The 25,901-nt window shown below is 50.9% G+C and overlaps 1 protein-coding gene across 1 annotated transcript in view; it reads left to right on the forward strand.

The window, feature by feature from the left end:
* Positions 1-25,505, forward strand: part of LOC128705429 (protein dachsous-like) — an 83,684-nt gene extending 58,179 nt beyond the window's left edge. The window contains exon 17 of the mRNA XM_070087784.1: positions 20,893-25,505. Within this exon, the coding sequence (XP_069943885.1) occupies positions 20,893-23,446 (2,554 nt within the window). The 3' untranslated portion in view covers positions 23,447-25,505. The remainder of the gene's footprint in view (positions 1-20,892) is intronic.
* Positions 25,506-25,901: the final 396 nt, after the last annotated feature.

The raw sequence follows: 25,901 nt of genomic DNA on the forward strand, positions 1-25,901 counted from the left end.
TCACCCCACACTACTCTCACCCCCACACTACTCTCACCCCACACTACTCTCACCCCCACACTACTCTCACGCCACACTGCTCTCACCCCCACACTATCACCCCCACACTACTCTCACGCCACACTGCTCTCACCCCCACACTACTCTCACGCCACACTGCTCTCACCCCCACACTACTCTCACCCCCACACTACTCTCACCCCCACACTACTCTCACGCCACACTGCTCTCACCCCCACACTACTCTCACCCCCACACTACTCTCACCCCACACTACTCTCACCCCACACTACTCTCACCCCACACTACTCTCACCCCACTACTCTCACCCCCACACTAATCTCACCCCCACACTACTCTCACCCCACACTACTCTCACCCCCACACTACTCACCCCACACTACTCTCACCCCACACTACTCTCACCCCCACACTACTCTCACCCCACACTACTCTCACCCCCGCACTACTCTCACCCCCGCACTACTCTCACCCCCACACTACTCTCACCCCACACTACTCTCACTCCCGCACTACTCTCACCCCCGCACTACTCTCACCCCACACTACTCTCACCCCACACTATCACCCCACACTACTCTCACCCCCACACTACTCTCACCCCACACTACTCTCACCCCCACACTACTCACCCCACACTACTCTCACCCCACACTACTCTCACCGCCGCACTACTCTCACCCCACACTACTCTCACCCCCGCACTACTCTCACCCCCGCACTACTCTCACCCCACACTACTCTCACCCCCGCACTACTCTCACCCCCGCACTACTCTCACCCCCGCACTACTCTCACCCCCACACTACTCTCACCCCCGCACTACTCTCACCCCCACACTACTCTCACCCCCGCACTACTCTCACCCCCGCACTACTCTCACCCCCGCACTACTCTCACCCCCGCACTACTCTCACCCCCACACTACTCTCACCCCCGCACTACTCTCACCCCCACACTACTCTCACCCCCGCACTACTCTCACCCCCGCACTACTCTCACCCCCGCACTACTCTCACCCCCACACTACTCTCACCCCCGCACTACTCTCACCCCACACTACTCACCCCACACTACTCTCACCCCGCACTACTCTCACCCCCGCACTACTCTCACCCCCACACTACTCTCACCTCCACACTACTCTCACTCCCGCACTACTCTCACCCGCACACTACTCTCACGCCACACTACTGTCACCTCCCCACACTACTGTCACCTCCCCACACTACTGTCACCTCCCCACACTACTGTCACCTCCCCACACTACTGTCACCTCCCCACACTACTGTCACCTCCCCACACTACTGTCACCTCCCCACACTACTGTCACCTCTCCACACTACTCTCACCCCCACACTACTCTCACCCCCACATTATCACCCCACACTACTCTCACCCCACACTACTCTCACGCCACACTGCTCTCACCCCCACACTACTCTCACCCCCACACTACTCTCACCCCCACACTACTCTCACCCCACACTACTCTCACCCCACACTACTCTCACCCCCACACTACTCTCACCCCCACATTATCACCCCACACTACTCTCACCCCACACTACTCTCACCCCCACACTACTCTCACCCCAACACTACTCTCACCCCCACACAACTCTCACCCCTACACTACTCTCACCCCCACTCTACTCTCACCCCACACTACTCTCGCCCCACACTACTCTCGCCCCACACTACTCTCACCCCTACACTACTCTCACCCCTACACTACTCTCACCCCACACTACTCTCACCCCCACACTACTCTCACCCCACACTACTCTCACCCCACACTACTCTCACCCCTACACTACTCTCACCCCCACACTACTCTCACCCCCACACTACTCTCACCCGCACACTACTCTCACCCCCCACACTACTCTCACCTCCACACTACTCTCACCCCACACTACTCACCCCACACTACTCTCACCTCACATTACTCTCACCCCCACACTACTCTCACCCCACACTACTCTCACCCCCACACTACTCTCACCCCACACTACTCTCACCCCCACACTACTCTCACCCCACACTACTCTCACCCCACACTACTATCACCCCACACTACTCTCACCCCCACACTACTCTCACCCCACACTACTCTCACCCCTACACTACTCTCACCCCCACACTACTCTCACCCCCACACTACTCTCACCCGCACACTACTCTCACCCCCCACACTACTCTCACCTCCACACTACTCTCACCCCACACTACTCACCCCACACTACTCTCACCCCACACTACTCTCACCTCACATTACTCTCACCCCCACACTACTCTCACCCCACACTACTCTCACCCCCACACTACTCTCACCCCACACTACTCTCACCCCACACTACTTTCACCCCACACTACTCTCACCCCCACACTACTCTCACCCCACACTATTCTCACCCCACACTACTCACCCCCACACTACTCACCCCCACACTACTCTCACCCCCACACTATCACTCCACACTACTCTCACCCCCACACTACTCTCACCCCCACACTGCTCTCACCCCCACACTACTCTCACCCCACACTACTCTCACGCCACACTACTCTCACCCCACACTACTCACCCCACACTCTCACCTCGCACTACTCTCACCCCGACACTTCTCTCACCCCAAACTGTCACCCCCACACTACTCACCCCCACACTACTCTCACCCCCACACTACTCTCACCTTACACTACTCTCACCTTACACTACTCTCACCCCCACACTGCTCTCACCCCCACACTACTCTCACCCCACACTACTCTCACCCCCACACTACTCTCACCCCCACACTACTCTCACCCCCACGCTACTCTCACCCCACACTACTCTCACCCCCCACACTTTTCTCACCCCCACACTTTTCTAACCCCCACACTATTCTAAAACTACACTAACCCCCACACTAAAACTACACTAACCCCCACACTGAAACTACGCTAACCCCCACACTAAAACTATACTAACCCCCACAGTAAAGCTACACTAACCCCCACACTACTCTAAAACTACACTGACAAACGAGTTTACAACCTCGTTTGTCAGTTCTTTTCTGACAATGTTTCGTAAACTTCTGTTTGAAAAAGCAAATTTATACTCAATATTTAATGCTTGTTTAATTCATTCCCACTTGTGCTCACATTCACCTCTCCTCTCATTCCCACATATATACACTCTCCCCTCCCCTTTCATTCTCACTTGTATACACCTACACACCCTCCACCCCCCTCTCATTACCACATGTGAGCATTCTCCTCTTCCTCCCTTCCCCTACCCCTCTTCCCCTCCCTCCCCACAACCTCTCCATCACGCTTGTGTACACTTCCCATCTACTCCCCTCCCCTCAACCTTTCTCTTCATTCTCTTTTCTCCACTTTTCTCCTCCACTCCACCTCTTCCCTCCCCTCTACTTCCATGTAGTCTTCCTACATGTACACATAAGAGACCCCCGCCCTCCACACATGCATACACATTTGGTGCTGTGTAGCTCACTGTGGGATCATCGACTCAGAATTGCAAGGTCCCAGGTTCGATTTCCTGGAACGGAGAAGTAGTCCAGTTTATTCCTCTCCTGCTGGTGCCTATTAAGTGTTGGCGGACTATTCTAGGTCGCAGTCAGGGAAAAATATGTAAGAAACTCCAGTACTTGCTGGAATGTTATACTGTAGTAATAAACTTTCTTATACAAAATATAACATTCCAGAAGGTACTGGAATGTTATCCTCCCTGTCTTTTCCTCTCTCCATTTCCTCCAACCTTCCCTCCGCCTCTTCCTCTCCCTTCTCCTATCTCATCTGCTCCGTCTCCCTCCATTACCCTCTCCTTCCTTTCCCTTACCATCCCCTCCTTCCTCCCTCTACCGTATCCCGATCCATCACACCGCCCCCCCCCTCACTCTTTACTTACGTACACACCTTGGCTCGCCCAAACTCGCTTAAGCACTCCATCTTTTATTTTTTCACTGCTCCTTTCTTGACTAAATATACTCTCCCCGACATGTCTCACTCCCTCCACTGCTCACACTCCCTCCACTGTTCTCACTCCCTCCACTGTTCCCACTCCCTCCACTGCTCTCACTCCCTCCACTGCTCTCACTCCCTCTACTGCCCACACTTTCTCCACTGCTCACAATCACTCTACTGCTCTCACTCCCTTCACTGCTCTCACTCCCTTCACTGCTCTCACTCCCTCCACTGCTCTCACTCCCTTCACTGCACTCACTCCCTCCACTGTTCTCACTCCCTTCACTGCTCTCACTCCCTTCACTGCTCTCACTCCCTCCACTGCTCTCACTCCCTTCACTGCACTCACTCCCTCCACTGCTCTCACTCCCTTCACTGCACTCACTCCCTTCACTGCTCTCACTCCCTTCACTACTCTCACTCCCTCCACTGCTCACTCCCTCCATTGCTCTCACTAAACTGATCACACTCTCCACTGCTCTCACTCCCTCCACTGATCACACTCGCTCCACTGCTCACACTCCCTCCATTGCTCACACTCCCTCTACTGCTCACACTCCCTCCACTGTTCTCACTCCCTCCACTGCTCACACTCCCTCCACTGCTCACACTCCCTCCACTGCTCTCACTCCCTCCACTGATCACACTCCCTCCACTGATCACACTCCCTCCACTGCTCACACTCCCTCTACTGCTCACACTCCCTCCACTGTTCTCACTCCCTCCACTGATCACACTCCCTCCACTGCTCACACTCCCTCCACTGCTCTCACTCCCTCCATTCCTCACACTCCCTCCACTGCTCTCACTCCCTCCATTCCTCACACTCCCTCCACTGCTCACACTCCCTCCACTGTTCTCACTCCCTCCACTGCTCACACTCCCTCCACTGCTCACACTCCCTCCACTGTTCTCACTCCCTCCACTGCTCTCACTCCCTCCACTGCTCTCACTCCCTCCACTGCTCACTCCACTGCTCTCACTCCACTGCTCTCACTCTCTCCACTGCTCTCACTCGCTCCACTGCTCTCACTCGCTCCACTGCTCTCACTCGCTCCACTGCTCTCACTCCCTCCACTGCTCTCACTCCCTCCTCTGCTCACACTCCCTCCACTGCTCTCACTCCCTCCACTGCTCACACTCCCTCCACTGCTCACACTCCCTCCACTGCTCTCACTCCCTCCACTGCTCTCACTCCCTCCACTGCTCTCACTCCCCCCACTGCTCACACTCCCTCCACTGCTCACACTCCCTCCACTGCTCACACTCCCTCCACTGCTCTCACTCCCTCCACTGCTCTCACTCCCTCCACTGCTCACACTCCCTCCACTGCACACACTCCCTCCACTTCTCTCACTCCCTCCACTGCTCTCACTCACTCCACTGCTCTCACTACCTCCTCTGATCTCATTCTCACTCCTGGGCTCTCACTCCACTGCTCTCACTCCCTCCACTGCTCTCACTCACTCCACTGCTCTCCCTCCACTGCTCACACTCCCTCCACTGCTCTCACTCCCTCCACTGTTCTCACTCCCTCCACTGATCTCACTCCCTCCACTGCTCACACTCCATCCACTGCTCTCACTACCTCAACTGCTCACACTCCCTCCATTGCTCTCACTCCCTTCACTGCTCTCACTCCCTTCACTGCTCTCACTTCCTCCACTGCTCTCACTCCCTTTACTGCCCACACTCCCTCCACTGCTCACACTCACTCTACTGCTCTCACTCCCTCCACTGCTCTCACTCCCTCCACTGCTCTCACTCCCTCCACTGCTCTCACTCCCTCCACTGCTCTCACTCCCTCCACTGTTCTCACTCCCTCCACTGCTCTCACTCCCTCCACTGCTCTCACTCCCTCCACTGCTCTCACTCCCTCCACTGCTCTCACTCCCTCCACTGCTCTCACTCCCTCCACTGCTCACACTCCCTCCACTGCTCACACTCCCTCCACTGCTCTCACTCCCTCCACTGCTCTCACTCCCTCCACTGCTCTCACTCCCTCCACTGCTCTCACTCCCTCCACTGCTCTCACTCCCTCCACTGCTCTCACTCCCTCCACTGCTCTCACTCCCTCCACTGCTCTCACTCCCTCCACTGCTCTCACTTCCTCCACTGCTCACACTCCCTCCACTGCTCACATTCCATCCACTGCTCTCACTCTCTCCACTGCTCTCACTCCCTCCACTGCTCTCACTCCACTGCTCTCACTCCCTCCACTTCTGTCACTCACTCCACTGCTCTCACTCCCTCCACTGCTCTCACTCCACTGCTCTCACTCCACTGCTCTCACTCCACTGCTCTCACTCTCTCCACTGCTCTCACTCTCTCCACTGCTCTCACTCCACTGCTCTCACTCCCTCCACTTCTCTCACTCCCTCCACTGCTCTCACTCCCTCCACTGCTCTCACTCCCTCCACTGCTCACACTCCCTCCACTGCAAACACTCCCTCCACTGTTCTCACTCCCTCCACTGCTCTCACTCCCTCCACTGCTCTCACTCTCTCCACTGCTCTCACTCCACTGCGCTCACTCCACGGCTCTCACTCTCTCCACTGCTCTCACTCTCTCCACTGCTCTCACTCCACTGCTCTCACTCCCTCCACTTCTCTCACTCCCTCCACTGCTCTCACTCCCTCCACTGCTCTCACTCCCTCCACTGCTCTCACTCCCTCCACTGCTCACACTCCCTCCACTGCTCTCACTCCCTCCACTGCTCTCACTCCCTCCACTGCTCTCACTCCCTCCACTGCTCTCACTCCCTCCACTGCTCACACTCCCTCCACTGCTCACACTCCCTCCACTGCTCACACTCCCTCCACTGCTCTCACTCCCTCCACTGCTCTCACTCCCTCTACTGCTCTCACTCCCTCCACTGCTCTCACTCCCTCCACTGCTCTCACTCCCTCCACTGCTCTCACTCCCTCCACTGCTCTCACTCCCTCCACTGCTCTCACTCCCTCCACTGCTCACTCTCCCTCCACTGCTCACACTCCCTCCACTGCTCACACTCCCTCCACTGCTCTCACTCCCTCCACTGCTCTCACTCCCTCTACTGCTCTCACTTCCTCCACTGCTCACACTCCCTCCACTGCTCACATTCCATCCACTGCTCTCACACTCTCCACTGCTCTCACTCCCTCCACTGCTCTCACTCCACTGCTCTCACTCCCTCCACTTCTGTCACTCACTCCACTGCTCTCACTCCACTGCTCTCACTCCACTGCTCTCACTCCACTGCTCTCACTCCACTGTTCTCACTCTCTCCACTGCTCTCACTCTCTCCACTGCTCTCACTCCACTTCTCTCACTCCCTCCACTTCTCTCACTCCCTCCACTGCTCTCACTCCCTCCACTGCTCTCACTCCCTCCACTGCTCTCACTCCCTCCACTGCTCACACTCCCTCCTCTGCAAACACTCCCTCCACTGTTCTCACTCCCTCCACTGTTCTCACTCCCTCCACTGCTCTCACTCCCTCCACTGCTCTCACTCTCTCCACTGCTCTCACTCCACTGCTCTCACTCCCTCCACTGCTCTCACTCTCTCGACTGATCTCACTCCCTCGACTGCTCACACTCCCTCCACTGCTCTCACCCCCTCCACTGCTCTCACTCCCTCCACTGCTCTCACTCCCTCCACTGCTCTCACTCCCTCCACTGCTCTCACTCCCTCCACTGCTCTCACTCCCTCCACTGCTCTCACTTCCTCCACTGCTCACACTCCTTCCACTGCTCTCACTCCCTCCACTGCTCTCACTCCCTCCACTGCTCACTCTCCCTCCACTGCTCTCACTCCCTCCACTGCTCACACTCCCTCCACTGCTCTCACTCCCTCTACTGCTCTCACTTCCTCCACTGCTCACACTCCCTCCACTGCTCACATTCCATGAAACTGCTCTCACTCCCTCCACTGCTCTCACTCCACTGCTCTCACTCCCTCCACTTCTGTCACTCTCTCCACTGCTCTCACTCCACTGCTCTCACTCTCTCCACTGCTCTCTCTCTCTCCACTGCTCTCTCTCCCTCCACTGCTCTCTCTCCCTCCACTGCTCTCTCTCCCTCCACTGCTCTCACTCCCTCCACTGCTCTCACTCCCTCCACTGCTCTCACTCCCTCCACTGCTCACACTCCCTCCACTGCTCACACTCCCTCCACTGCTCTCACTCCCTCCACTGCTCACTCTCCCTCCACTGCTCTCACTCCCTCCACTGCTCACACTCCCTCCACTGCTCACACTCCCTCCACTGCTCACACTCCCTCCACTGCTCACATTCCCTCCACTGCTCTCACTCCCTCCACTGCTCTCACTCCTTCCACTGCTCTCACTCCACTGCTCTCACTCACTCCACTGCTCTCACTCACTCCACTGCTCTCACTCACTCCACTGCTCTCACTCCACTGCTCTCACTCTCTCCACTGCTCTCACTCTCTCCACTGCTCTCACTCCCTCCACTGCTCTCTCTCCCTCCACTGGTCTCACTCCACTGCTCTCACTCCCTCCACTTCTCTCACTCACTCCACTTCTCTCACTCCCTCCAATGCTTTCACTCCCTCCAATGCTCTCACTCCCTCCACTGCTCTCACTCCCTCCACTGCTCTCACTCCCTCCACTGCTCTCACTCCACTGTTCACACTCCCTCCACTCCTCTCACTTCCTCCACTGCTCTCACTACCTCCTCTGATCTCATTCTCACTCCTGGGCTCTCACTCCACTGCTCTCACTCCCTCCACTGCTCTCACTCACTCCACTGCTCTCCCTCCACTGCTCTCACTACCTCCTCTGATCTCATTCTCACTCCTGGGCTCTCACTCCACTGCTCTCACTCCCTCCACTGCTCTCCCTCCACTGCTCTCCCTCCACTGCTCTCCCTCCACTGCTCTCACTCCCTCCACTGCTCTCCCTCCACTGCTCTCACTCCCTCCACTGCTCTCCCTCCACTGCTCTCACTCCCTCCACTGCTCTCACTCACTCCACTGCTCTCACTCCCTCCACTGCTCTCACTCACTCCACTGCTCTCCCTCCACTGCTCACACTCCCTCCACTGATCTCACTCCCTCCACTGCTCACACTCCATCCACTGCTCTCACTACCTCAACTGCTCACACTCCCTCCATTGCTCTCACTCCCTTCACTGCTCTCACTCCCTTCGCTGCTCTCACTCCACTGTTCACACTCCCTCCACTGCTCTCACTTCCTCCACTGCTCTCACTTCCTCCACTGCTCTCACTCCCTTTACTGCCCACACTCCCTCCAGTGCTCACACTCACTCTACTGCTCTCACTCCCTCCACTGCTCTCACTCCCTCCACTTCTGTCACTCTCTCCACTGCTCTCACTCCACTGCTCTCACTCCACTGCTCTCACTCTCTCCACTGCTCTCTCTCTCTCCACTGCTCTCTCTCCCTCCACTGCTCTCTCTCCCTCCACTGCTCTCTCTCCCTCCACTGCTCTCACTCCCTCCACTGCTCTCACTCCCTCCACTGCTCTCACTCCCTCCACTGCTCTCACTCCCTCCACTGCTCTCACTCCCTCCACTGCTCTCACTCCCTCCACTGCTCACACTCCCTCCACTGCTCACACTCCCTCCACTGCTCTCACTCCCTCCACTGCTCTCACTCCCTCCACTGCTCACTCTCCCTCCACTGCTCACACTCCCTCCACTGCTCACACTCCCTCCACTGCTCACACTCCCTCCACTGCTCACATTCCCTCCACTGCTCTCACTCCCTCCACTGCTCTCACTCCTTCCACTGCTCTCACTCCACTGCTCTCACTCACTCCACTGCTCTCACTCACTCCACTGCTCTCACTCACTCCACTGCTCTCACTCCACTGCTCTCACTCTCTCCACTGCTCTCACTCCCTCCACTGCTCTCTCTCCCTCCACTGGTCTCACTCCACTGCTCTCACTCCCTCCACTTCTCTCACTCACTCCACTTCTCTCACTCCCTCCAATGCTTTCACTCCCTCCACTGCTCTCACTCCCTCCACTGCTCTCACTCCACTGTTCACACTCCCTCCACTCCTCTCACTTCCTCCACTACTCTCACTACCTCCTCTGATCTCATTCTCACTCCTGGGCTCTCACTCCACTGCTCTCACTCCCTCCACTCCTCTCACTCACTCCACTGCTCTCCCTCCACTGCTCACACTCCCTCCACTGCTCTCACTCCCTCCACTGTTCTCACTCCCTCCACTGATCTCACTCCCTCCACTGCTCACACTCCATCCACTGCTCTCACTACCTCAACTGCTCACACTCCCTCCATTGCTCTCACTCCCTTCACTGCTCTCACTCCCTTCACTGCTCTCACTCCCTTCACTGCTCTCACTACCTCAACTGCTCACACTCCCTCCATTGCTCTCACTCCCTTCACTGCTCACACTCCCTCCATTGCTCTCACTCCCTTCACTGCTCTCACTCCACTGTTCACACTCCCTCCACTGCTCTCACTTCCTCCACTGCTCTCACTTCCTCCACTGCTCTCACTCCCTTTACTGCCCACACTCCCTCCACTGCTCACACTCACTCTACTGCTCTCACTCCCTCCACTGCTCTCACTCCACTGCTCTCACTCCACTGCTCTCACTCCCTCCACTGCTCTCACTCCCTCCACTGCTCTCACTCCCTCCACTGCTCTCACTCCCTCCACTGCTCTCACTTCCTCCACTGCTCTCACTCCCTCCACTGCTCTCACTCCCTCCACTGCTCTCACTCCCTCCACTGCTCTCACTCCCTCCACTGCTCACACTCCCTCCACTGCTCTCACTCCCTCCACTGCTCACACTCCCTCCACTGCTCACACTCCCTCCACTGCTCTCACTCCCTCCACTGCTCTCACTCCCTCCACTGCTCTCACTCCCTCCACTGCTCTCACTCCCTCCACTGCTCTCACTCCCTCCACTGCTCTCACTCCCTCCACTGCTCTCACTCCCTCCACTGCTCTCACTCCCTCCACTGCTCTCACTCCCTCCACTGCTCTCACTTCCTCCACTGCTCACACTCCCTCCACTGCTCTCACTCCCTCCACTGCTCTCACTCCCTCCACTGCTCACTCTCCCTCCACTGCTCACACTCCCTCCACTGCTCTCACTTCCTCCACTGCTCACACTCCCTCCACTGCTCACATTCCATCCACTGCTCTCACTCTCTCCACTGCTCTCACTCCCTCCACTGCTCTCACTCCACTGCTCTCACTCCCTCCACTTCTGTCACTCACTCCACTGCTCTCACTCCCTCCACTGCTCTCACTCCACTGCTCTCACTCCACTGCTCTCACTCTCTCCACTGCTCTCACTCTCTCCACTGCTCTCACTCTCTCCACTGCTCTCACTCCACTTCTCTCACTCCCTCCACTGCTCTCACTCCCTCCACTGCTCTCACTCCCTCCACTGCTCTCACTCCCTCCACAGCTCACACTCCCTCCACTCACTCCCTCCACTGCTCTCACTCCCTCCACTGCTCTCACTCTCTCCACTGCTCTCACTCCACTGCTCTCACTCCCTCCACTGCTCTCACTCCCTCCACTGCTCTCACTCCCTCCACTGCTCACACTCCCTCCACTGGTCTCACTCCCCACTGCTCTCACTCCCTCACTGCTCTCACTCCCTCCACTGCTCTCACTCCCTCCACTGCTCTCACTCCCTCCACTGCTCTCACTCCCTCCACTGCTCTCACTCCCTCCACTGCTCTCACTCCCTCCACTGCTCACACTCCCTCCACTGCTCTCACTCCCTCCACTGCTCTCACTCCCTCCACTGCTCTCACTCCCTCCACTGCTCTCACTCCCTCCACTGCTCTCACTCCCTCCACTGCTCTCACTCCCTCCACTGCTCTCACTACCTCCACTGCTCTCACTTCCTCCACTGCTCTCACTCCCTCCACTGCTCTCACTCCCTCCACTGCTCTCACTCCCTCCACTGCTCACTCTCCCTCCACTGCTCACACTCCCTCTACTGCTCTCACTTCCTCCACTGCTCACACTCCCTCCACTGCTCACATTCCATCCACTGCTCTCACTCTCTCCACTGCTCTCACTCCCTCCACTGCTCTCACTCCACTGCTCTCACTCCCTCCACTTCTGTCACTCACTCCACTGCTCTCACTCCCTCCACTGCTCTCACTCCACTGCTCTCACTCCACTGCTCTCACTCTCTCCACTGCTCTCACTCTCTCCACTGCTCTCACTCTCTCCACTGCTCTCACTCCACTGCTCTCACTCCCTCCACTTCTCTCACTCCCTCCACTGCTCTCACTCCCTCCACTGCTCTCACTCCCTCCACTGCTCACACTCCCTCCACTGCAAACACTCCCTCCACTGTTCTCACTCCCTCCACTGCTCTCACTCTCTCCACTGCTCTCACTCCACTGCTCTCACTCCCTCCACTGCTCTCACTCCCTCCACTGCTCTCACTCCCTCCACTGCTCTCACTCCCTCCACTGCTCTCACTCCCTCGACTGCTCTCACTCCCTCGACTTCTCTCACTCCCTCCACTGCTCTCACTCCCTCCACTGCTCTCACTCCCTCCACTGCTCACACTCCCTCCACTGCTCTCACTCCCTCCACTGCTCTCACTCCCTCCACTGCTCTCACTCCCTCCACTGCTCTCACTCCCTCCACTGCTCTCACTCCCTCCACTGCTCTCACTCCCTCCACTGCTCTCACTTCCTCCACTGCTCACACTCCTTCCACTGCTCTCACTCCCTCCACTGCTCTCACTCCCTCCACTGCTCTCACTCCCTCCACTGCTCTCACTCCCTCCACTGCTCTCACTCCCTCTACTGCTCTCACTTCCTCCACTGCTCACACTCCCTCCACTGCTCACATTCCATCCACTGCTCTCACTCCCTCCACTGCTCTCACTCCACTGCTCTCACTCCACTGCTCTCACTCTGTCCACTGCTCTCTCTCTCTCCCTCCACTGCTCTCACTCCCTCCACTGCTCTCACTCCCTCCACTGCTCTCACTCCCTCCACTGCTCTCACTCCCTCCACTGCTCTCACTCCCTCCACTGCTCTCACTCCCTCCACTGCTCTCACTCCCTCCACTGCTCACTCTCCCTCCACTGCTCACACTCCCTCTACTGCTCTCACTTCCTCCACTGCTCACACTCCCTCAACTGCTCACATTCCATCCACTGCTCTCACTCTCTCCACTGCTCTCACTCCCTCCACTGCTCTCACTCCACTGCTCTCACTCCCTCCACTGCTCTCACTCCCTCCACTGCTCACACTCCCTCCACTGCAAACACTCCCTCCACTGTTCTCACTCCCTCCACTGCTCTCACTCCCTCCACTGCTCTCACTCTCTCCACTGCTCTCACTCCACTGCTCTCACTCCCTCCACTGCTCTCACTCCCTCCACTGCTCTCACTCCCTCCACTGCTCTCACTCCCTCCACTGCTCTCACTCCCTCCACTGCTCTCACTCCCTCCACTGCTCACACTCCCTCCACTGCTCACACTCCCTCCACTGCTCTCACTCCCTCCACTGCTCTCACTCCCTCCACTGCTCTCACTCCCTCCACTGCTCTCACTCCCTCCACTGCTCTCACTCCCTCCACTGCTCTCACTCCCTCCACTGCTCTCACTCCCTCCACTGCTCTCACTCCCTCCACTGCTCACACTCCCGCCACTGCTCTCACTCCCTCCACTGCTCTCACTCCCTCCACTGCTCTCACTCCACTGCTCTCACTCCCTCCACTGCTCACTCTCCCTCCACTGCTCTCACTCCATCCACTGCTCTCACTCCCTCCACTGCTCTCACTCCCTCTACTGCTCTCACTTCCTCCACTGCTCACACTCCCTCCACTGCTCACATTCCATCCACTGCTCTCACTCCCTCCACTGCTCTCACTCCACTGCTCTCACTCCCTCCACTTCTGTCACTCTCTCCACTGCTCTCACTCCACTGCTCTCACTCCCTCCACTGCTCTCACTCCACTGCTCTCACTCCCTCCACTTCTGTCACTCTCTCCACTGCTCTCACTCCACTGCTCTCACTCCACTGCTCTCACTCCACTGCTCTCACTCTCTCCACTGCTCTCTCTCTCTCCACTGCTCTCACTCCCTCCACTGCTCTCACTCCCTCCACTGCTCTCACTCCCTCCACTGCTCTCACTCCCTCCACTGCTCTCACTCCACTGCTCTCACTCTCTCCACTGCTCTCTCTCTCTCCACTGCTCTCACTCCCTCCACTGCTCTCACTCCTTCCACTGCTCTCACTCCACTGCTCTCACTCACTCCACTGCTCTCACTCACTCCACTGCTCTCACTCCCTCCACTGCTCTCACTCCACTGCTCTCACTCTCTCCACTGCTCTCACTCTCTCCACTGCTCTCACTCCCTCCACTGCTCTCTCTCCCTCCACTGGTCTCACTCCACTGCTCTCACTCCCTCCACTTCTCTCACTCACTCCACTTCTCTCACTCCCTCCAATGCTTTCACTCCCTCCAATGCTCTCACTCCCTCCACTGCTCTCACTCCCTCCACTGCTCTCACTCCCTCCACTGCTCTCACTCCCTCCAATGCTCTCACTCCCTCCAATGCTCTCACTCCCTCCAATGCTCACACTCCCTCCACTGCTCACACTCCCTCCACTGCTCACACTCCCTCCACTGCTCTCACTCCCTCCACTGCTCACACTCCCTCCACTGCTCACACTCCGTCCACTGCTCACACTCCCTCCATTGCTCACACTCCCTCCACTGCTCACACTCCCTCCACTGCTCACACTCCCTCCACTGCTCACACTCCCTCCACTGCTCACACTCCCTCCACTGCTCACACTCCCTCCACTGCTCACACTCCCTCCACTGCTCACTCTCCCTCCACTGCTCTCACTGCAGTGGCTTCACTTGTCCAATGGTTCAGTGAAATGCGTGAGAAAGGTGAGCTTGGTGTACTTTACCTGCTGGTAAGTCCAGCACTCAGCAAAGTATTCCCCCTTTCCCCCCTTACCCCCTCCCCCTCTCCCCCTACCCCCTCTTGCTTGAGAACTTTAACTGGGAATCCGGTACATAATCACTCATCACCACGGGAGGTCTTACGCCCCATTTAGAAACCAAGCAAGACGCTCACTACGTATTGTATAATGTAGTTCACTTGATGTACGGGCACCTCAGCAACACTCTTAACACCTGGAAACAGTCACAATACTATTGGCTGGATCACTTCACACACACAAAATTCGTACTTAGGTGAGAAACCTTATGACGATGTTTTGGTCCGTGTCCTGGACCATCGTCAAATCAGTTTGACAAATAGTATTTGTAATATGTTTACTTACCATTATTTGTTGACACAAGCGTCAGCGATCATCATTGTTTACGTACATGTGTACACGACCACGTGGTAGCATAAGTGGCCGTGTACATTTCTACCTACACAAAGATTAATGTTAACAAATGTATCAAGTATTTATCGTTGATCTTCTCTATGAGTTATACATTTTGACTCTATGCTATAGGTTTTTTCTGTATATCATGACACTACTTATGTCTTCTCCCACTCAAACCCGGCTATACTTGGAGACACTGTGAACAACGAGCTGCAAAAAATATTAACTTGGATGACGACCAACAAACTCATTCTCATACTTCATGCTGTTTGCAAAGAGAGCCTTAAATATCCAACTTACCATATCAGCAAATGGTTCCCCCATTACAGAACACACTGGGAGTAAATTTCTAGATCTTCACCCTGACTGTACTCTTAAGTTTCAGACTCACATCCGGCATATATCCAAGAAAGTTACCAAATCGGTAGGCATCCTTAACAAGATACCGTACTTTGCACCCCAAACAGCACTAATTATACTATACCACTCTATGATATACCCCTACATCAACTATGGTATTTGTGCTTGTGGATCGACCATGGCCAATCACCTTAAACCTTTAATAACCCAACAAAAAGCTGATGCGCGGTTGATCACCAACTTTTGTGCCACACAACACACCCCATCACTCTTCAAAAGCTTGAATTTGCTAAATATACAAGAATACACTCATATTATTGTGCCTACTATACATACAGAACATTAAACTCCAATATGAACCCTTCACTTGGACTTCCTTGATAGCTATAATAGAACAATCACAACACAAGGCACAAAACACTTGTTGACATCCCTCGTGTCCGTCTCGCACTATGCAAAAATGCAATACACATAAAGGGCCCAAAGATCTGGAATTCATTACCCAAAGATACAAAAGGTCTCCAGCCTGCATACAGATTTAGGGCTATACTTAAAAATCATCTCATCTCTCAAGATTAACCAAACCATCACTGTGCTAAATCATTTAATCAGTATTAATTGATCAAATATTATATATCTCTAGTTTATTAAAACATCAACTCATACTTAAAATAGTACTGTTTGTACCATGATTAATTATGTTACTTGAAATATTGTTATTAGTTATGTGCTACATCAAGGTTATTATCCATAAATTCAAATTTAAATTCAAATTCAAAGTTTATTCTCTATAAGGATTACAATGCTGAGTTTACAGAATTTGGTTATTGTATTGTTTACATGTAGTAAAATAATAATTACAGAGTGTACCACTAGAACACCTAGCATGGCTGGGCATTTCGGGCAGACTTAAATTAAATCTTAAGTTTAAAATATTACAAAATTATGAGGTAAGTTGGTATTAGGGCTAAGTGACTAAAAACTAGTTTGTGAGTTTAGCAATGTGAATGCTTTTGTTTTGGCACTATACATAGTTTCAGTATTGGAGTATCACAGGCCAACTTATGACTAGTTAAGATTCATTATTTTGAGATTGAGATTGATTTTTCTGTTTATGGTCAAATGGGTGAGTGAGTGTAAGTGTTAACCACCAGGTGGTATTCGTGTAATTAGTTGACAGGGTGTATCAGGGAGATAAGATATTTTCTGATGGTAGTTTTGAAGGTGATGAATGTGTCTGCAGTTTTAGAATTTTCAGGTAGGGTGTTCCAGATTTTAGGGCCTTTGACATACATTGATTTTTTGTAAAGGTTTAGTCGGACGCGGGGAATGTCATAGAGATGGTTGTCTGGTATTGTGCCTGTGGGTTCTGTCGCAACTATCTAGAAAGCGTTTTAGGTCAAGGTTAATATTGGAATTTAAGGTCCTGTAGATGTAGATTGCACAGTAGTAAGTGTGGATGTACTGAACAGGGAGTAAGTTTAGATCTATGAAGAGTGGGGGGGGTGTTGCCAGGGATGGGATTTAGTGATTATTCTTACTGCGGCTTTTTGTTGGGTTATTATTGGCTTTAGGTGTGTTGCTGCAGTTGATCCCCAAGCACATATATATCCATACCTCACCTATGCTATAAGTGAATGGTATAGTGTGAGAAGGGCAGTTTGCGGCACATAGTATCGTATCTTGGAGAGGATCCCAACCGTTTTGGATACTTTTTTGGTTATGTGTTGGATATGGGTGCTGAAGTTCAGGTTGTTGTCGAGGTATAGGCCTAGGAATTTGTCCTCATTATGCCTGGCAATTAGAGTGTTGTCGATCTTAATGTTAATTTGCGCATCTCCTGCTCTGCTACCAAACATAATGTAGTAGGTTCTGTCAGTGTTAAGCGTAAGTTTATTGGCTGTCATCCAAGTCAATATTTTGATCAGCTCGTCATTAACAATGGTGTTGAGGGTGGCAAGATTAGGGTGAGAGATGACATAAGTCGTGTCGTCAGCAAAGAGAATGGGGTTCAGGTGTTGAGATACGTTTGGAAGATCATTGATGTATATGAAGAAGAGCAGGGGACCAAGGACACTTCCCTGCGGAACTCCAGTATCAAGTGGCTGTGTTGTTGATGCTGTGTCTTTAATGGTGACATACTGATACCTATTAGTAAGGTAAGATTTGAAATATGCAAGCGCATGGCCTCTTATACCATAATGGTCAAGTTTGTGGAGTAGGATGCCGTGGTCTACTGTGTCAAAAGCTTTTCTTAGGTCAATAAAAATTCCTAGTGGATATTCCTTATTTTCCAATGCTGTGTAAAGCAGATCTAGCATTTTTATGATTGCATCATTAGTGCTTTTATTTTTCCTGAATCCAAATTGGCAGGGGTTGAGTATGTTTTGTGACGTTATAAATGAATATAGTCTCCTGTGCACGAGTTTCTCAAAGATTTTGGATAACAATGGTAAGTTTGATATTGGCCTATAGTTGTTTAAATCTGTAGGGTCACCACCTTTATGTATTGGTGTAACCCTTGCCGTCTTGAGTAGTTTCGGGAAGGTGCTAGTTTCTAGTGACTTGTTAAAAAGTAATGAGATAGCATGCGAGAGGACATGGGCTGCTCTCTTGTACAATAATGGTGGGACATGAGACAGATTCCCCGAGTTATTTTTAAGTGACTTTATAATCTCGGTGACTTCCATGGGCTCAGTTGGAGCAAGATAGAAGGAATTTGGGAAATTCCCATCTAGGTAGTCCCCGGCATGGGCATTGGTGCTTGGGATTTTATTGGCGAGATTAGAACCTATGGTTGAGAAGAAGTCGTTTATCTTGTTAGCTGTGTCAGTGGGATGCAGTGGTGTTTCATTAGGTTTAGTTAGGGCAATATTCTTGTTTTTTTCAGTTTTTGGGTCCCTAGAATCTGAGTGTGTTTTCCAGGTCTTTTTTTATATCTCTTGTGTCAGTGAATCTACTGGAGTAGTATAGTTGTTTGGCTTTCTTTATTACTTTGGTGAGGACTGATGAACAGTGTTTAAGAATATCTTTGTGTATTAAGCCCTGTCTATATTGCTTTTCATGTTGGTGTTTCTTATCAATGGATTTCAGAATGGTGCTGGTTAGCCATGGGCAACCAAGCCGTTTGTTTGTGATCTGTTTCGTTTTTATAGGACAATGTTTGTTGTATAGTCTAAGTAATTTGTTAAGAAAAATGTCTGTCCAGTCGTCAATACCATTGGCCTTGGAGAATTCTGTAGGCCAGTCAACAGTCTCTAGGTCAGCTGTGAACTTCCTTATTGAGGCCTCATCATGGAGTCTAAATGAAACTTTGTTGTATTCAAGTGGTGGTTTACTAATGTTTGTCAAGAGGAAGGTAGGGTAGTGGTCTGTAGTGCTATCTGTGATTATCCCTGATTTAAGGGGGGGCTAGTATATTGGTCCATGTGTGGTCTATTATGGTTGCACTCGTTTCAGTGAGCCTGGTTGGTTTAGTTATTGTTTGTATGAGAAGTGTGTTGTTCATATTGTTGATGAAATCAGTTGCAGGCTGATCATCTAGTAAGCCAAGGTTGATGTTGAAGTCTCCAGCTAAGAGAAGGTGGTGCTTATTCATTTGTCTGTTTGTTATTAGTGCCTTTAGTTTCTCACTGAAATTTGGGATGTTTGTGTGGGGTATCCGGTAAATGGCACCGATTGTTATAGGCGTCTTAAGGTTTTTTACAGTAAAATTAGCAAAAATGTATTCTCCATATTCATCACTAAAGCAAGTGGTGCTAATACAAGATAATTAGTTAGAGTAATAGATTGCAATACCACCCCCAACTTGGTATGGTCTGCAGTTGTGGATTGCTGTGTATCCTGGTAGAGGGTAGATATCTATTATGTCCTGCTTAAGCCAGGTCTCAGTAAGAATAATGCAGGAGAAGGGTGTCTTTAGTGATTCAAGGAGTGCCAGGAGGTCATCATAGTGTTTGCTTAAGGACCTAATGTTGTAGTTAAGTACTGATAGACTTTTAGCATTGTTTAGGATAGTGCTGGCTTGTGATGCTGTGTAGTAAAGGCAGTTACTTTCCAATAGGTCTTGATTATGTGTCAGATTATGGAGGTTTAGATCAGGGTCAACGTGATCAATCATCTTCTAGGTTTAAATTATGGTTATTTATATCCTGAGTTGTGGGTTGAGTTTTAGTACTGATATCTGTAGTGGTGGGAAGTTTGGACAAGTATATAGCTATAGCATTTTGGTCATGTAGAGTATAGTCACTAATACACATAATGGAGTTGGTATTGTCTATGTGTTGTGCTGGAATGAGCTAAAGTACAACTAGGTATAAACTAATAATATAAAAATACAAATTAAAAATAGCACAAGACTCTCACTTGTAATTGCACTAAGGTCTAATGTAATGACTTTGGTATCGTCTATGTATTGAGCTAGAATGAGCTATAGTACAACTAGGTTTAATCTAATAATATAAAAATAATATAAAATATCTTATTATTCATAGGATAAAATAATGAATAATTAAATATTAACCACTCTTATCTGTCTAGACTTGAGTAGTTTTTAAGTATTAGGATTAATTTGCCTGAAATGCCCCTTTGCAAAGAAATAAAATCTTTATCTTTATGTCGTAGGTCTTGACTATGTATCACAGGTCTTGAATATATATCACAGGTCTTGAATATATATCACAGGTCTTGAATATATATCACAGGTCTTGAATATATATCACAGGTCTTGAATATATATCACAGGTCTTGAATATATATCACAGGTCTTGAATATATATCACAGGTCTTGAATATATATCACAGAGCTTTAGTATATGTCATAGGCCTTATGTCATAAGCCTTGAATGGTTTAGAAAGTATGTCTTAGTACTATAGTATACATCTTGACCTGAAGCATAAACCTTGATGTTTAATGTGCACTCTGGGCTTAAATATACGTATATTCCACCTTATATTCAGGCACTTGAGCACTTGTGTGGTGACTCGCATAACAACTGTAGCCTTAATTGTATAACTTCTTGAGTAAAATTTAACCTCTCTGATATGATATTACATTAATTGCTGTAGGATGTGCTCAGGACCATATTTGTCTTCTGTGCAATGTTAAACCCGTGTGGGTGAAAAGTAAATGCAGTCATATACTTCATTTAAATACAAGATGGGTGCAGTGTCTTAAGTTTTTCTATTTATATCGACAGAGCCCACGTGAGCGAGGACGCATCTCGTGGCTATCCTGTTACCCGTGTCTCTGCCTCTGACATGGACGAGTCTCGTCACAACCGCAACATTGACTACCGACTGGTGGGTGGCAATGAACTCGGTGCCTTCCAGATTACTAGCAGCACCGGGGAGATCCTGCTGGTGAAGCCCCTGGATCGCGAAGAGGTGGCCGAGTTCCACCTGATAGCTCTAGCCACTGACAGAGGCCGCCCATCCAGGAATGCCACAGCTGAAGTAATCATTACGGTCGATGACGTCAATGACCACTCTCCCTCCTTCAACCAAAGCGAATACGCTCTTACTGTCAGTGAGTCACTGAGTCTTGGTGCCTCAGTGCTCCAGGTGCTAGCATCTGATAATGATACTGGCGACAACGCTCGCATCAACTATGACATTACATCTGGTAACGATCATCAAGTGTTTGCTTTGGATTCTGAGACTGGCGTGATCACACTGCGCGAAGCTCTTGACTATGACACTGTGGCTGAGTATCGTTTCATCGTCAGAGCTACTGACAGCAGCCGTCATCATCCTCTGTCAGCCCTGGCCACTGTGCACATCACTCTGGAAGATGAAAACGACAATGCTCCACAGTTTCCCGTCGACAAGTACTTGGAGTTTGTGGCTGAGAATTCTCCCGTTGGTACCTCAGTGTTCACTGCCCATGCCAACGATGCTGACAGGGGACAGTATGGTTCACTCAATTATTCCATTCCTGGAGGAAAGGACATGGATAAGTTTAGTGTGGACTACAAAACAGGTGTTGTTGTCACCAAAGCAGTGTTTGACTACGAGGCCAAACAAGCATATTCCTTTTTACTCCGTGCTATTGATGCAGGAGGTAAGTCTTCAGTGGTCACAGTACAGGTCAATGTGGACAGCCAAGATGAGTTTGCACCAGAATTCTTGGAACGTAATTACTACTTTGCTATAGCGGCCAACATGGAGGTTGGGATGGTAGTGGGTCGTGTGGAAGCCACTGACAAAGACGAGGGTCCTGACGGCCGAGTCTTTTACTCACTCCGTACATCGTCCAATACATTTAAGATTAACCGAACATCTGGAGAGATCACAGTGCGACGTGCTGGTGTCCGGGAGGAAGGGTTGACACGTCTAGAAGTGGTTGCCACATCAGGGTTGGTGGGGTCTCTCCGTGCTGTTGCTGTGGCTGAGGTGAGTGTTGGGGGTAGGAATGGCACCTGGAACAATACGACGCCCTCACCCACGGGTGGTCAAGACTCTGGAGGTCTCGCTACCTGGGCCATCGGTCTGCTCATTGCACTCATATTCTTGGTGCTAATATTTGGTGGGGCATTTTTGTTTCTTTACCGACGGAACCTCCGAGCTCGGAAACCAGCGATGGCTGACCAATTTGATACGTCATTTGACACAATTGATATTCGGCCTCCTCCCACTGCACCAGCAGACTTGTCTCAATATCCACCACGTTATAATGACCTACCTCACTATGATCATCATGGAGAGCGTAGCCATCATCACGGCAACACCACTTCAGAAATGAGTGAGCAAAGCCAGAGTGCCAGCAGTGGACGGGGAAGTGCTGACGACAACGAGGATGTGGAAGATGAAGAGATACGTATGATTAACGAAGGCCCACTGATCCAGCAGCAGAAGCTGAGGGAGAGACTTGGCCTCCCTGACTCAGGCATCCGTGATGATGACAATATGAGTGACGTGTCAGTGCACAATACTCAAGAATACTTGGCAAGGCTTGGTATCGATACCACCAAGAGCGAGTCGACTAAGGGATCGCAGGATCTGGCACATTCTATGGAAAGCATGCATATGTTTGATGACGAAGGTGGGGGAGAGGCAGATGGCATGGACATCAGTAATCTTATTTATGCTAAGCTAAATGAAGTTACCCCTGAAGAAGAGTCCTCCATAATGGATGGCACCCGGGCATTTGGTTTTGGCGACGAGAGCCAACCCTCCATGACAGGCTCATTAAGTTCCATTGTCCACAGTGAAGAAGAGCTTCAAGGCTCGTACAACTGGGACTATTTATTGGACTGGGGTCCTCAATACCAACCCCTGGCGCATGTTTTCTCTGAAATCGCTCGCCTCAAAGATGACTCTGCGCCAAATTACAGTCGAGAGCCAATGAAAAAGACGCTGAACCCGCAAGTGAAGACAATTCCGCCACCGCTGCTGACAAGCGTGGCACCACGCTCCATCGCACCCGTGGCACTCAGTTCAGTGCGCACTAGTCAGCTGACACTTCCTTCCCTGCCTCGCTCCCCCATTAGCCATGAGTCTTCCTTCACTTCCCCTGCCATGTCTCCCTCCTTCAGCCCCTCCCTTTCTCCCCTGGCCACCCGTTCTCCATCCATCTCACCCCTAATGACCCCTGGAAGCGTCAGCCATGCAACTTCTCCCGCTGCTGCTGCTGCTGCTCAGACTTCAGCCACCTCCACTCCACACCATGGTCGACCGGTTGGTCAACGGCCAGGGCCAGCGGGACTTATGGCCGGGGCTTCGTCAGGCTCAGAAACAGAACTCAGGATATAGCCGTCACTATACCCTCTTCTATACCACCACCACTACCACCATCACCACCATCCTCACCATCCCCACCACCATAACCACAGCAGCCTGCCCCTGCCCCAGCGCCCTCACTAGGTGGTCATATCCCAAGCAGGAGTCACTCCTGCATTAACACTCAAGACTCTACTCACCTTGTTAGTGGGCAAATTAAGAATGTGATATAGTTATTGGTGTGACGTTGCCAAATGTGCTTAATCGCATGGTGCCTTGTGTGAGTATATTGTGTATATTTGTGAATATTTAAGTATTAGAATAAAACAAACTGGCATAGGACGACTGAGAACAGTGGTGCATTCCTCCATATGTTTCTCTCGTGATGGAAGCTCTTGGATGAACCTTGCGGCATTGTTTTACACGGTGATAGTATTGGTGCGTGGCAGTGGTTGTGTGCAGCAGTGAATGCTGTTGATGGTGCCATATGTACAGCATTAAGCACTGTTGATGGTGCCTAGTGTCCAGCAATAAGCACTGTTGATGGTACCTGGTGTGCAGCAATAAGCACTGTTGATGGTACCTGGTATAGAGCAGTGAGCACTGTTGATAACGATGGGCAACTGGTGTGTCTGGGCATTTCACTACCTTACCACACCACTGTTCAGGCTCGATCTCTGCCTGCCCATCAGCTCATTGATTGGTGCAGCATTAAGCAGTGAATTATTCCACTCAGTCGGGTCTCACTAAACCTGGTAAAATCTATTAGGAAGAAAAGACGTTATGTACCAGTCAAGTCATTTTCCAGAACTGAAAACTGTTTCGGCTCATACAGAAAAACTGCAGATTGTTTATAACCTGTGAATGATACACATTTGTGGTAGTGAGAAGAACGTGCTAGTGTGATCGCTCAGCCATCGAGCTAATGTCGTTGTGGCTGTGCACTCAAATTTGTCTTCCAGTGATAACACGGTTTTTTTCAGATATAGACACCCAGTGCAGATAAATAGTTCATACTAAGATAAAAATTAAGACTTTGTGAGAGTGCCCTATCGGACAATGAAAGTCCTGGCTGTATTACAGTGTAAAAAATTTCAGCAAATGTGCCACATAAGGAATGCGATGCCATGGGACCCGCTCTTACTGGTGCAGTGTGCGCAGTACCAAGGTAGTTACCACACCCACGACCCCATGATGGCAGTGTGTGCTCCCTCCTGCCACCTAACCTTCCTCTCACTATCTGTTGCTTCTCACCTCATAACTTCCTCCAGGGTATGCTTCTCCTCGATACCTCTGGCTAAAACAAAGCATACATTCATCCTCATCTTTCTCTAAGAAATTCACACCTATCTCTGGAAAATATAAAAGCCTCTTTCTTCTTGTCCATGGCAAGAATTAGCATTTCGTAGTATTATAAGATGCAGGTAAACTACCACATTCTACTGTATACCTGGAAAAAGTTAACTTCAGAGTTAACAATTATCTTATGCAGTTCTCGGTTATATATTCTAAATGACCTTTGTGATCTTCCCATTACATGTCATTCTTGAAATTGATTACGCTTTGTTTTGGACTACCCTGTACCCAGGCTTATATTAAACATTACCTCGGAAAAACTGCATCAGTGTGCTGCCAAATCACATTCTCTTGCCTACTCCTCTTCCTCTCTGCCAGGAACTCCTTTACCTGTGTTTTGTGCCGCTGGCCAGTGGCTAGCGGGAATCATAAGTGTGCCAAAATATCCTACGATATTTGTTAACAGTTCAATTGTTATCTCATGGACATAGTGGGCAATAATTGTGCCAAATCTCCTAACCCAGTCTACAGCCCTTATAACTACACCTACCCTCACCCCCTTTTCCCTACATCCAGCCCAGTTGACAGACTATGGCTGCAATAAATATGAACAGGATCAAGTACACTGGAAGAGCATGTGTAGCTGATGCTCAACATCACACACGCATAGTCACAGTCCACTGGGCGATGCAGTGCCAATGTGTATGTGTTATGATGCTCTGGGCGACACAATGTCAATTTCCAAATGTGTTGCCCAGGAGCTTGGGTGAAAGTGCCAAGCCCCCCTATCTCTCCCCCACACAAACTTAAACTATATATATATATATATATATTATATATATATATATATTATATATATATATATATATATATATATATATATATATATATATATATATATATATATATATATATATATATAATATCTTTTACATATTGCCCTGGTCCTCTGGGTGACTCAGTGCCAACCTCCCACCCAACAGTCCATTTACCAGGCATTGGTTCCCTGGGCAGCGATAGTGCCAACTTTCCTACACCACATCTCGGTTGCTTGCTGATGCGTTGGTCAGTTTTGAAGTTGTACAGATTGTTAAATTATTGATTATTACTTCGAAGGTCTGACTCTCGGCCCTATCAACACATTTTTCCTTGGGAAACGTCCAGTGAAAAAATGAACTATAGATTATTAATT

The sequence above is a fragment of the Cherax quadricarinatus genome, chromosome 2, assembly GCF_038502225.1.
Source record: "Cherax quadricarinatus isolate ZL_2023a chromosome 2, ASM3850222v1, whole genome shotgun sequence".
NCBI lineage: Eukaryota > Metazoa > Arthropoda > Malacostraca > Decapoda > Parastacidae > Cherax > Cherax quadricarinatus.